The 13240-nt window shown below is 55.1% G+C and overlaps 1 protein-coding gene and 1 pseudogene across 2 annotated transcripts in view; both read right to left on the bottom strand.

The window, feature by feature from the left end:
- Positions 1-13240, bottom strand: part of LOC309974959 (methylosome protein WDR77-like) — a 462921-nt pseudogene that overhangs the window by 335022 nt on the left and 114659 nt on the right. The window lies entirely within an intron of this gene.
- SPOCD1 (SPOC domain containing 1) overlaps positions 7258-13240 on the bottom strand; it is a gene marked incomplete at both ends in the record, with an annotated part of 29147 nt that continues 23164 nt past the window's right edge. The window contains 7 exons of the mRNA XM_082832421.1: positions 7258-7925; positions 8840-9026; positions 9323-9412; positions 9934-10069; positions 10387-10537; positions 10767-10899; positions 12787-12912. Coding sequence (XP_082688547.1) covers positions 7258-7925; positions 8840-9026; positions 9323-9412; positions 9934-10069; positions 10387-10537; positions 10767-10899; positions 12787-12912 — 1491 coding nt within the window. The remainder of the gene's footprint in view (positions 7926-8839; positions 9027-9322; positions 9413-9933; positions 10070-10386; positions 10538-10766; positions 10900-12786; positions 12913-13240) is intronic.

Below are 13240 nucleotides of genomic sequence, written 5' to 3'. Positions count from 1 at the left end.
CCCCCTGCCCCCCTCAGCCCCCATCAGTCCGTTAAGAGCTGACTCTAACCAGAGAGCCTGGGATCGTATGCTGGATCTGCCATTTACTAGCTCCAATATTTTCAGACCTGGGCAACCAAGGCTCTTGCCCTGGACCCCCCACTTTAGAGGACCCCACTTTGGCCCTCTTCTGCATGGGGTGAAGAATTTGAAGGTCCATAGTGCCACAGGGCTGTGCCCACCTGGAGCTCCAGCCCCCTTCTAAACTATACTCCGACCCAGGATCCTGGAATTCCCTCCCCAAACAGCCCTAAACTGGCCGCCAGGGCCTGGTGGCCTCTTCCCACGTCCTTTCTCCTCAAGCTTGAAGGATGGCAGAAGGACAGCTCTTTGCCAGGAGTGTGGCAAGCAGGGTCTCGAGTGTCGGGGCATTAACAGGCATGCACACAAGGCCCCTCGTGCAGCCACAGGGAGCCCAGGGATGGGAGAGAAGGGAACCGGGTAGAGGGCTAGAGGTCTCCTTTTGTACTCTGCCCTAGGCTCTTCAAACAGTTGGGGTGGCTCTGACAAGCTGTTTGACCTTGGGCAAGTTACTTAACCTCCCTGTGCCCCTAAGTGGGGTTAATAATAGTAACTGCTTCATAGAGTTGTAATGAGGATGAACTGAGTTAATTCATGTAAAGCACTTAGAACGGTGCCTGGCACAGAGTAAGAGCCTGTAAGTGTTAGCCATTATTATCTATTATCCTGGGACTTGGCTTTTTTTCCTTCCAGCTGCAGAAGAAACACCTTTTTTTCACTTTTAGAGACTGAAGAAGAAGTAGGGGATGGGGGATACCCTTTCCACTCTTTCCCCTTCTCCCTCAGAGCCCAGACCCACCTTTTCTCCCTTCCCAGCAATTGCATCCCCAGGCCAGGAGGCCAGGAGGCCAGGAGGGCAGCCAGGTTGTTAGCCTGAAAGTAATGATTTGTTTAACATCCTTATTGGTTGAATGAGTGAGTGAACAAATGAACAAGTGAGAAACAAAGACTGAATGAATAAAAGTCAAACAGAAGGCTCGACTGACTGACAAAAGGAGAGACTGACAGGCAGATGTTTTGGCTTTGGGGGCCCTCAGATCTGTTTCCTGTCTGCTTTCATTATATGGTGGGAGGCCGAGGGGGAGTGAGGGGCCTCACCAGGCGATCTGCAAGGTCAGCCCTGGCTTTGGCGAGTGGCTCATGCCTTGGGAGGGGGTGCCACTGACGGGCTGCTAAAGGGGGAGCGCCAGACACTGCCTGTGTCTGGGTCCTTTTGTGTCCTGTGGAGGTCTGCATCTGTGTGGGTGGCTGTGTAAATCCCTGTAAATGTGTGTCTCTGCTCAGAAGCTCCTCCCTGCCCAACAGCGAGAGGCCCTGGGGCAGGCCGCATCTGGGTCTCCGGCGGGGGATGGGGGATGTTGGTGAGCCTCATTACCCCCTTATTTACACCATGCCCCCCTCTGGCAGAGCCAGGCCTCAATGTGCCCGCCTGTCAGCCGGCGGGTTAGCAGTGAGGGAGAATTCTCCTGGGGCCTGGAGGCCTCCGCCGTCTGGCCAGACTAGTGTTGGGGGAAGTGGGGGGACCTGTCTCAGGACGACCCTCTGGGCCCTCGGGCTTGGCACTAGGCTCATCTCAGAGAGGGATGGGAGTGTGGGCACGTGGGAGTGCAGGTGTGTGTGGGCATCGCTGCGTGGGAGCCCGTGTGTGTGATTTTGTGTGTGAGGTGAGACTGTGCGTGGGCAGATAGGTCTGGGTGTGACTGTGAGTAGAATTTTATGTGTTTATATTCATGACTGTCTATGTGTGTGTGTCTGCATGACTGTATCCTTGTGGTCTGGGGTTTCTGTGTATGATGGCGTATGTCCCAGGCTGGGAGCTAAGTGCATGAGTCTTGGGTCTGGGGGTTTTCCATGGGAAGCTCCAAGGTGGAGGCTGGAGTGAGAAGGGCCCGGTGGGGACTGGAGCTGTGGCCTTGAGAGGACGGTGAGCATTCTCAGTGAACTCCTGACTTGGCTTTCAACCAGGAAAAATTAACCTCCAAGTCCATTGCTTTAGAAACTGTTCTCATTTCTCTCCTCCTACCTGGGTGAGGCCCAATGGTGCTGAGTCCCACTAGAGGGGCTGGAAGTCCCTGTGAGGAAAACCAAGGAGTCCTAGAGGATGTTTGACAGTCTCTGAGCCTCGATCCCTGGAGGTAGACCCTGGGGTCAGCAGAAGTCGCAGGTTCCCCGGGGAAGCATCCCATAGAGAATTCCCTCATCTGTCCCAGCACAGAGACAGGACACACAAAAAGCCACTTTGAGGTACTGTCACACAGTTACCCAGACCTGGGCACTGACATAGCATCACACATGAACTGGAAACCCACGTGTGTAGTCACAGATATGCTGCACACAAGCACATGTACCCGTTCCCATGCACACATCACGACACGCAGACACTCATACAGGCACTCAGATGTATAGACACATGCATGCTTACACACAGGAACATGCCCATACATCGGTAAAACACACTCTTGCCAGGACATACATGCTTAGACTTACATGCACACAGACATGCTTGCGTACATGTTCACAAATATTCTGTCCCTTCCTACCCGCACTCCAGTACTCTCAAACCAATGCCCAGCTGCAGCTCTCACCCACTATGCACGACCCTTTGCAAGGTGGGCATCAAAGGAGGACAGATGCCAAATGCATCTGGGACCCTAGGAGTATGGAGCCGTGTGTCTATATATCCAAATCGTGTATGTGAGTGTCACTGTGTGTCTGGTTGTCTGTGTGGCTCTGTCTAAAACAGGGAAGTGTCTGTTTATGACACTGTGGGTATTTTCCTGTGTATGTCGGTGTGTATTTCCGAATGACCAATGTGTAGCTCTGTGTTGTGTGAATGTGAGTGTGGGTGACAGTACAGGACGTGTGTATCTGTGTGACTGCACTTTGTGGACTATCTCTGTGAGCATGTCTGTCTATGTATGACTACATTTGTGTATATGCACATTTCCCATGTATATATGACTCTGTGGTCCTGAATCCACAGGCTGGCTGGCCTGACTCCCTCCCTGCAGAGGCTGCAGCCTGGGGCGGGGCCAGGAGAGACTGCACTGAATCCGTCAGCCATTGACAGTCGTATTTACAGAGCCCCGAGTAGGATGTAATTGCTTCTATTAATCTTTCTCCGGTTGTTAATTGCTCACTTATCGGGTTGTGTATTATGCCGACTGTTGCTCTTAATTCGCCTCCATAGCTGCAGGTGTTTGCTGCCTTATTAACTGTTAATCGGCGCGGCTAGAGATGGAGACTTAATTGGCCCCCAGAGCGGGACACAAGCAGGCCAACTGGGCACTGCCAGGCTCTCAGCCTGTCCCTAGAATCCTTACCTGTGGAGCACAGGTGGCTACGAGGGAAGGAAGTGGCTCACTGCCATCCGCCGGCAGACAGTAGTCCTGCATGGTGTCAGAGTGACAACGGCAGGGTATGGCCCCCAGGTAATTCTACCTCCTCCAGGAAGCCAACCAACCAATCGGAATCCAGCTTCTATACTCCCTCTTCATCACCAATAACCTTCCTCTACCCAGGATAGGAGCCAATCTCATTTATTTTAATTATCTGAACCTAACTGAGAACTAAGAGACCAACACAGAGTGGAACTGATTCTCCTCCTTTAACACCTGCTCTGCCTCCCCTCTGACCCTAGCAGTCAAGGCTGTTAAGGTTACAGAGACACCAGCAAAAATGAGGGAGAGGAGGAGCTTCTGCCAGAGCAGGAAGGTAAAGTTAGACCCAGGCAGGACTTCCCAGCTTTTGAAGAGGCTATCTGGAACAATTAGAGTCCAAGTAAGAACAAGAACTTCCAGGATATCTACTGCTCCATCCCAGCCACGCTCAAGGGGTAAGGTACCTCGCAGCCTCTGCCCCAACAGAAAACTCACTTCCTCCATGGCACTGCTACAGAGCTGCAGCAGTGAGAGGGTTCTCCATACTGAGCCCTCCACCCCAAATCACAGCAGAGGAGTCCCAGTTGTCCACAATGGGGACCCTGAGGACCAGAAAGGGCAAAGGAGTGGCCCCAGGGTCCCCCAGTCCTCTCTGGTAAAGGCTCAGATATATGGCTCTTCAAGCAAAGTTTCTGACCTTAGCCTCCTGCTGGACCCTGCTCCATCCCAGACATCTCAGTCCTGGAGAGTACTTTCTCGATCACCTTAGCTCTGGTTCTTAAGTCTCTCAACCTCCCTGCTGCCGTTTTGAGACAGAAATGCAAGGTTTCTGGAAACAGTTGGCCGCTGAGACAAGGGTGTAAAGGTGTGTGTGGTAGTGGTGGTGATGGTGGGGTGGTGTCCGTGTTTCTCACCAACCTGGCCTCCAGCATCCAAGAAAGACAAACAGGCAAACTAATAGTCCTCATCCTGTGCCTCGAACCCAGTCTGCCCTGACATCTGGAAGTTCTTCCGGGTGTTTAGTTGTCATGACATGAGCTGCAAAGAAGTCAGTTTGCTTTGGCTGGGGCCTGAGAGGAGCTGGGCTCCATGGAGGGAGGCAGAGAGCTACCACTAAGTGGATACTGTATGCCAAGAGCAGCAAGAAATGCATATAAAAGTGGCATCCCATTGAACCCTCACATAACTTGATGAGTTAGGGATTAGTATCCCTATCCACAGAGAAGGAAACTGAGCCGTAGAGAGGACAACAAAACTTGCCCAAGGCCACACAGACAAGAAAGGGCATAACTGGGATTCCAACCAGGCCTGGCATTGCCCGGTGGGACTGGGTCTTTGGTCAAGGATACGTGGATTCATCCAAACAGCTCTATGAGGTGACTGCGGGGCCCGGGAACCGGTGGTCACTATTACAGTTCACCCGCCCACCCCAAATCTGGGAACATTAATAAGCAAAAACACTCACGCATGCGCAGCCCACGTGCCCATCAGGCGGGATGAGAGAGAAGCAAACGGAACTGTCCAGGGATAGTTGCCCAAACAAGTTCCGGCTCCGCCTCTATGTTAATGACATGCAGATATATGTAAATTTACACACGCAACCGCTCAAACCTTTGGGAGCAATGGGGTGACACTGGAGCGGTTGCTATGGAAACCCAAAAGCGACCCTCCCTCTCCCTACCGCACTAGCAAACGCGTAGACACGTGCACAAAGACCCAGGGTTCCTCGCTCCAGAGCCCAATGGATAACGGAGTCTCGGAGGGTATGACCGGAAGGACCCTCCGAGACGGCGTCCTGCCCAGGGGAAGGTGAAGCCCGCAGAAAGTCGCGGGGAGAGCAGCGTCGACGGCCGCCTTCCATTAAAACCTAGGGAAGCTTAGCGGGCTCTTCGGGTCCCCTGATACGCCTACTCCGGCCCAGCAACGTGAGCCCCGCCCAGCGTTGCTTAGCAACCCGAGCCCAGCAACCTCCGGTCACGCCCCCTAGCAACAGCTCGCCTAATCCGCGCTCCTGGCCTCCTCTGCCAAAAGAAAGGCAAGAGGCTTGCGGACTAGCGCCAAAAGGTGGGTGGAGATCATGCTGTCCAGCCCCCATCCTCGAAGCAGGTTGAGGATTTCGGGGTTCACCTATAGCCTTCTCTGCGGGGCGAGGTGCCAGAGGGCCGCACGATCACTCCCATCTACAGAGGGGAAAACTGACGCTCCGAAAGGAAGTCCCAGCCCAGATTACGGAGCTTTTTTTCCCCTGAGTGCTCGGGAAGGCAGCAAACGGTCTCCCGTCTCCCTGGGAGGAAGTCCTGGGCTTGGAGGGAGAGGGCGCATAGCCGTCCCCCAACTGCCCTGTGTTAAGAAAATGACCCAAGTTGCTGCCGACTTGAGTCAAGCCGCAGGTTGCAGGGTAATTTGAGTAATTTGCATATAGCACTGAGGCCCTCACAAGGCCCTCGGAGCTTCCCCCCACCCGCGGTTCACCTGCCCAGTCCCCCCTCCTTGTCCCACCCCCGGCACCCCACCCCACACACACACACACACACACACACGCGCCCAATCCCTACGGCTAAATTCCCACACTTCGCCCCGCCTCCAGCTTGGCCTCCAGTCCTGCCAGCCCCGACCTCCATCCCAAGGCCTAGGGCCCCCTCTGCTGTCGGCCGCGGGTAGGGCAGCAGCACAGCTCATGGGGCAGAGAAGTGGGACTCCCCCAACTATTGCCCCATCTTTCCCAGCCCAGGGCGAGGCTGGTACATGGGTAGACTTCAGAGAAGGGGTGGGAAGAGATACACCTCTTCAGGCCGGGGCAGGGGTGAACGGTGGGGTCCTGCCACAAGTTCTGTCCTCCAAGCCAGGCCCTGCTTCTGGACCCTGGGTTAGGTAGTGAGGAGACAGTTAAGTTCCCATGGCAATGCCTAGACTCAGCTCTCCGGAGGTACACACACACGGAGAGCCCTTCCAATTGTAGCTGCTGTTAAGAGCTCACTCCAGGCCCCAGGCAAAGCAGCACCATCCTGCCCTGTAACACCAGCCTCCAACCCCATCCTGAATGTCCACCCCCACCCACCAGGCCAAGGCCCTTGGCTTTCTCCAGTATCAGTCCCCAGGAGCTGGCAAGAGGAACAGAGAGGAGACATCCTATTTGGACCTCCCAACTTCCTCAACAGAGACCCACACAGACATATGGTCACAGGCATGCGCACACACAGCGACCCTCAGATACACACAGAGACGCGTAGGGATTACGGCGGTAACCCCCAACTCTCCAAAGGAAAAAGTCTTGGTAACTGAAAAATTTTAAATCCATTGCAACTTGCTCTCCTTTTCCTCTCTAACAATCTCTAAGTGTCTATGCCCCTTCAAAAGCCTCGTTTTTCTCTCTCCCCCCAACCTAGCGCTGCCTTCTCTCCCATCACTTCTTCCACCCAGTTCAAAATACTTGCAAAATGCTTCCAGAGCCCACCATGGCAACAGCTGAACCCTGGCACACAGTGATGGTTAAGGACCTCAGACAAGCAGCTGACAAGGCTGCCCCCTCCATCCCTAACACTTTAGCTCTGCTATATCTGTGCACAGAAACTCCCAGACACACCCACGTCAACCCACACGTGGCCAGGCCCAGGGTCCCTCCTGTCCAGCCAGCAGATGCAGTCTCAACTTTGCCAAATTCTTTATTAAACCAAAAATTAACACCAAGCAAACTGCAGAACAGGAAATTCAAACAGCTAACCATCCCCTTCCTCTGCCCCTGTTGCTCTTTCTGGAGCACCTCAGGGTTCAGCACTGGTTAGGGAATTAAAGCCCCTCTTTTGGTGGGTAATGAGGGTCAGGTCTCTGCAGGAAGGGGACGCTCAGAGCCGGCTCCATCTGTAGACCCCAAAGAGGAGTCAAGGGATGGGCCAGGGGGCTCTGGAGCTGCAGGGGACTGGCAGAGGAGGCCAAGAATCCCAGCGGCTGCAGGAGGCTGGGCGGGAGGTCGGGGAAGTTGCTCCTGGCCTAGGGACCTCAGTGAGGCTTGGAACTGCTGGCTCATGGCCACCAGGGATTTGAGATGCTGAAGCAGGGCTTGGCGGGGACAGGAAGCCCGGTGGAGGTGCTGGTCATGGCCAGCTGGTGAAGCTGAATAGGGATGCCAGGACTGGTGCCAGCCTGGGTTTGGACGCCGTTGCCCTCGCCCAGGACCCTGCCAGGTCTCAGGCTCTCCCCACAGTCTCCCCCTGCCTCTGGCAGGCCTCTGCCAAGCACAGATTCCCCTTGGGGCCAGGCTGCCTTTGCCCTGGCCCTGCTGCAGGGCACCCACCGGGGGAGGGGATCCCTTCAGGGCCACGTCTGGCCCTGTGGCCTCTGGCTGGTGGCATCTCATCTCCGCTTTTCTGTTGAAGGAGAGCATTTTGCGAACCTTCCCCCACAAGGGGCTGAACTCTGCTGTGGCCAGAAGCCCTGCCTTGGGGAGCAGCACAGCCAGCAACAGGCTTGCGTGAGTGGCTTCCAGGCCTGGAGAAAGAGGAGGAAAGAGACCAAAGGCTTGGACGGAGAGAACTCACAGCCCCCAGAAGCTGCATTCTGGCTGTGGCAAGAGGTCTGGAGGTTAGACCCCAAGAAGAGCTTTCCAGTAGTGAGATGAGGCCCATGAGATGCTAGGAAAGTTAAGTAGGAGGGTGTAAGATTTGCTCTCACAGTGTGTGAAAGGGTTCACCTGGCTGAGACTGGGGCATGGATGGTTTAATCTCAAGGCTGTATGATTCATTCTACCACACTGTCCCCAGGACAGGCAGCCCAGAAAGATCAAACACTACTCAGCAACAGGTACAGTCTTCCCCTTGATACCCCCTCCAGCCCCCTCCCATGCTTTCCTGGATCCACACCCTGGAGGCTATCCAGGCACAAAAGCCAAGCTTGGCCCAGGATAGCTGTGGTGAAAACATCTCTCTTTCCTCTTTTATTTAGGTCCTAATTTCAGCCAGTTGGTGGTTCCTGCCTCTTCTGCTATGCTGGGGTCAAATGTGACTGGTGAGTTTCTCATCAAGGTGCCTGATTGGAGAGACTGTATGTGTGGTGGTTAGCAGGCCAGTTTCTGCTACTGACTGGCTGTGACTCTGGACACTTGCTTTCTCCCTACCTCAGTTTCCTCATCTATGAAGTGAAAAAATTAACAGCACCATCCTGAAGGGGTTATTTTGAGGACTAACTGAATTAATATAAGTGAAGCTTTCAGAATGGTGTCTGGCACATAGTAAACAATATACAAGTCTGAGCTCTTCTTGTTTTTGTTCTCACGTTTGCCCATCTCAGAAGTTCCCTTCTGAGATGTGCCTGCCTCCATGGAGACAGGGGTGACTGTGTCTACAACGCCTGTCTGGTCACCAAGTGAGGGGAGACAGGGCCTGGGATGGGCATTGGGCACTCACCTGGGCCTCCAAGAGGGCGCAGCCTGGAGGGCAGGGGCTGGAAGGCAGGCAGGGGCAGCAGGACCACCCCCACCTGTTCCACAGCTGCCAGGCCGTGGCACTGCTTGTTGTTGAGGTAGGAATAAAGCAGGTGGCAATTTTGGGTGTCCCGAGAGCCCTGTGGGCACAGTCTGACCACGCAGACGTCCTGAGGTTGCAGGAAGAAGAGCAGGTTTAGGAACAGTCATTCTCTGCTCCTGTGAACACCCCTGGTCTCATCTGAACCTCTGAGAACCCTGTGAGGAAGGGTAGCCCCATTTTCCAGAGGTGGAAACAGAGGGACTTGCCCAGGGTCACACAGTGAGTCTGCAGTCACAGTGGGAACTGGACCCGGATAAACCAGGCCTTAAACCAGGCCTCTGCTCCAGAGCTGGAGTGAAAGAGAGCTCAGGGCTGGGGATATGGTGCTAGGAGGAGAGGTGGTGCCCAAGGGTGGGTGGTTACCTTGGCCTCGGCTGGGCAGATGCTGGCCAGAAAGTCCCAGACAGCACTGGGGGGGATGCAGCCTGCAGAGCGGATCACCTGGGGCAGGGCCTGGGGACAGGTAGGAGGCCAGTCAGCCTCCCAGCTTCCCGCCCACTTTAGGCAGACTCAATACTGGCTACCCGGAAGCCACAACCTGTGGCCAAGAGGATTGACAGGCAGTATATCAGGAGCCCCAGTGGCTGCTGGAAAGCCCTAACTACCCCTGGAGGCCTACAGCCTGTCCTGGCCAATCTCCTCCACTTCTCAGGAGCCCCTCACTCCCTCCTCTAGCCCCCTACCCTGATCATTCACTCACTCAACAATAACTCCTAAAACGCTACTCTGGGCCAGGATGCACCAGACTCTTTTCCTGGGCCCCTCCTGCTTTATGCCTTGGTATAAGGAGTCCTTTGCCCATGTGTCTCTGCATGAGTGGGGCTGCATCTAGCCTAGCACAGGGCCAAGCACAGAGAGGGAGCCAATGACTTGTTTCAGAAGGAGTGAGTGGGTGAATGAATGAACGGGGGTGTGTGTAGCTGACTGGGCTGGTCAGTGTGCAAGGGAGTCTTCGGCGAGCTGGGCAGGAATACCCGGATGAGACAAAAGCTGTGCCCCGAGACCAGCTGGGCCTTGACCCGGAACTGCTTAATGGAGAACATGTCCAGAGACCCCTCCCAGGGCGGCTGGCTGGGCAGGGCTTTTGTGGACCCAGCAGGCATCTGGAGCCTAGAGGGAGGGACAGAGAGAACAGGGCCAGATGAACAGGTCACCAGGGCTTCCCCAGCAGCTCCTTAGTTTTCAGAGAAGGTCCTGTGTCTCCACTGTGGGTGCTGGAACACTGGTCCAAACATGGCCTTATGTGGTAGAGACCAGTAGGCAGGGATGATTAGTTCCATTGCACAGATGGGGAAACCGAGGCCCACACAAGAGGCAGGATTTGCCTAAGGCCATATAGAAAAACCCAGCCTGTGTCTGCTGCCCCAGCAGGTAGCCTCCCCCACCCACCCTGCCAGTTGCCCACCTCCTTGCCCACTGCCCCATACCTGTCCTTGGGCTCCATGGGAGGCTTCTCCTTGGTTTGGGGCATCTCTGGAGAGGACATAGGGACCAGGCTTGGGGCTCTCTGGAAAGCATCATCCCCCATCCTCCTGGTGGCTATGAAGGAGGCTGGCCGCTCATACAAGGGCTTCCAGTCTGCAAAGAGCAGAGGCAGGAGCTGAAAAGGGGGCCGGCAGCTAGGCTGAAGCCAGCCCAGGGCATTAGAAACGGAGTTTGAACCAGGTCCTTTTTGAGGTGACCTGGAACACAGGTACCCCCGCCCCACCACCTTCTCCCCAAGCCATGAATCCCTGTTGCCGCTGAACCCCACACTCAGCCCCAGCCTACCCACCACCCCTGTGCCCCTCCTGTGTCTCCCTCCCACCCATGCAGATGCGGCAGCTGGGGTCTAGGAAGTGGCGCTTGTGCTGCTCTGTGGTGTCCTCGTGCTGCTCCGTGGTGCCCCTCGACGTGGCAGGCAGGGCCAGTGGGCCGCAGTCTATGGACACCATGGGTTCCTGGGAGGCAAAGGAGGAGAGAGGGGTGGGCTGAAAAGGCGGCTGGGGAGGTGAGCAGCCCTCCATGAGTAGGGGGCCCTCAGGGCTGTGGTTTTATTTTTCTAAATAATATATTCTTTAATTACAAAGGTATCGTGAACTTGTTACAGAAAATTTAGAAAATATAGAAAATTTGAAAATTAAAAAAAAAAAATCCCCCCTTGTCCCACCACTTAGAAACAACCGTTGATACTCCGGGTGTTCCTTTATAATAGTTTATCTATACACAGAGTTTCGGGGGTCCTTTTGTGGTTCATGTGTCCATGAAGCACAGCAAAGGTATCTGCCGTGTTACACTGTCCCTGTAGACATTGCACTGATGGGGTGGGCTGGAGTGTACGCATCACCTCTGCTGCTAGACAATCAGGTCGTTCCCAGGCTTTCACTGTAACAAATAACACTGAGGACATCCTTATGCTGAAAGTATTTTCCTAAACTTTCAATTATCTCCTTAGGACGAGTTCTCAGAAGCAGACGACAGAACTGGGGAGAATGAACGTTTTTAAGAACCTTGAAGCCCAATGCCAAATCACCCTTTTTTCCTCATAATAGAAACAGCTTTAAACACACAACAAACATTGATTGCTTCTGGAAGATTTGAAAAGATCTTGAAACTCTCACTCTTGCCTTAAAACCACCTCCAGAGCAGTGACAAGGCACAGGCTTTGGAGTCAGAGAGCCTGGGTTCCAGTCTCCCCCACTGCCAACTAAGTGACCTTGGGCAAACGGTTTCAGGTGCCTCACCCAGGAAACTGGCATCACCCATCTCGTAGGTTATATCGTGAGGTTTGAATGAGGCGTTGTTGGTAAAAGTGGCACATAGTAGGTGTTCAGTCGGAGGAAATGTTGCTATTCTGTGTTATCTTCCCCTCCCCTACTCTGCCGCCCCGCTCTCTCTTCCCTCTCTCTCTGGCTCCTCCCCCTATATTTACATTCAATTTACTCAGGGAATACAGGTTGGTTTGGGTTGGGGAGCAGCCACGCCCTCTTAGGGCTCCTCTCCGCACAGCCAGGAGGTCTGCTTGTTGACCTGGATACTGGTGAGGGAGAGCAGGGATTTTTGTCGGTCAAGGTCACTGCCATTTCCCCAGCGAACGACCGTGGCTCAAGGGACCCTGCGCTCCCCCATCCCAGACACACAGCTGATTAGACCGGGGTGAACATTTGACCCACAGGACGCCCAACCAAAGCCGGAGCAGCCTTCTCCTGAGAGCGACTGAAGTGAGCCAAGGGGGCGCTCTGATTGGCTGCAGGAGGCTGAGGGGATGGGTTCACTGATTCGAGGGCTGCTGAGCCATCCTGTTGAGCCATGTGCAAGGAGGAGGGGCCAAGGGGGAGGAAGAAGCAGGATGGACAGGGGGATGGGGCAGATCCCCCACAAAGAAAAGGACACTCTGCACAGGCTGCTCTGGACTCCAGGTGGTGCCCTGCCGGCGCATCCCTAAGTCCTTCTGCTGAATAAAGTCTCTGCTCCTTACATCCGAAAAGTCCCTGCCTCAAACAGCGTGTCCCTCCTGCTTCCCAACCTGGGATCTGGTCGGAATGCCTGAGGTTGGGGGGAACTGCGGAGACAGGACTCACTACTACTCACACGAGGTGCCTTGGGGTTAGGCCAAAAGGAGGGGCAGCAGCGCTGCGAAGGTGCGGACAGGCCCGGTGCCGGCGTTTGTCTCACCCCGTGCTCACCCAGACAGACCCTGTGCGGCCACCGTCATTCCCCTATCTACGATGAAGACCGTGGGCCTCAGCGTAGTCAGATGACTTGCCCAAGGCCACACAGCTGGTGAGGTGAGGGGTGGGATCCGAGGGCACAGGCCCTGCCTGGCACCACGTCAGGCTCCCACTTACCACCAGATCCTCCAGGGTCAGCGTCTGGTCCATGTCCCGCAGGATCTCGACTTCCCCCTTGTGGGTCAGTTTGGAGGCCGGGAGGCTGCACGGCTCCTTCTGCAGCTGCTCAATGATCTCCAGGCTCTGAGGGGCGGAGCAGCCCCAGCTCAGGCAGGGTTGGAGGACTTTGGCCACCAAGAGTCCAAGTGCTCCCTTGAAGCCCCTCTGCTGTGGCCCCCCTTCCGTGCCAGCCCTTTCCCTTCCTCCACGTCTCTGCTTCTGCCAGTCCCTCACCTGGAGACCCCCCACCATCCGCCTTACTTCTCCATTTTCCACTCATTCACCCTCCAACTCAAACCTGGCCTCCCCCAGGAAGCCTTCTTGAACTTCGCCTTCTCGCACGAGTCAAATCTGCCCGACTGTATCCCACCCACCCTCTGCCCTGGGAAGAGTGTGGGGTAGTCGAAAGAGC

The sequence above is a fragment of the Leucopleurus acutus genome (assembly GCF_964270905.1).
Source record: "Leucopleurus acutus genome assembly, chromosome: 2".
Lineage (NCBI taxonomy): Eukaryota > Metazoa > Chordata > Mammalia > Artiodactyla > Delphinidae > Leucopleurus > Leucopleurus acutus.
This window is presented reverse-complemented; position numbering and strand designations above follow the sequence as displayed.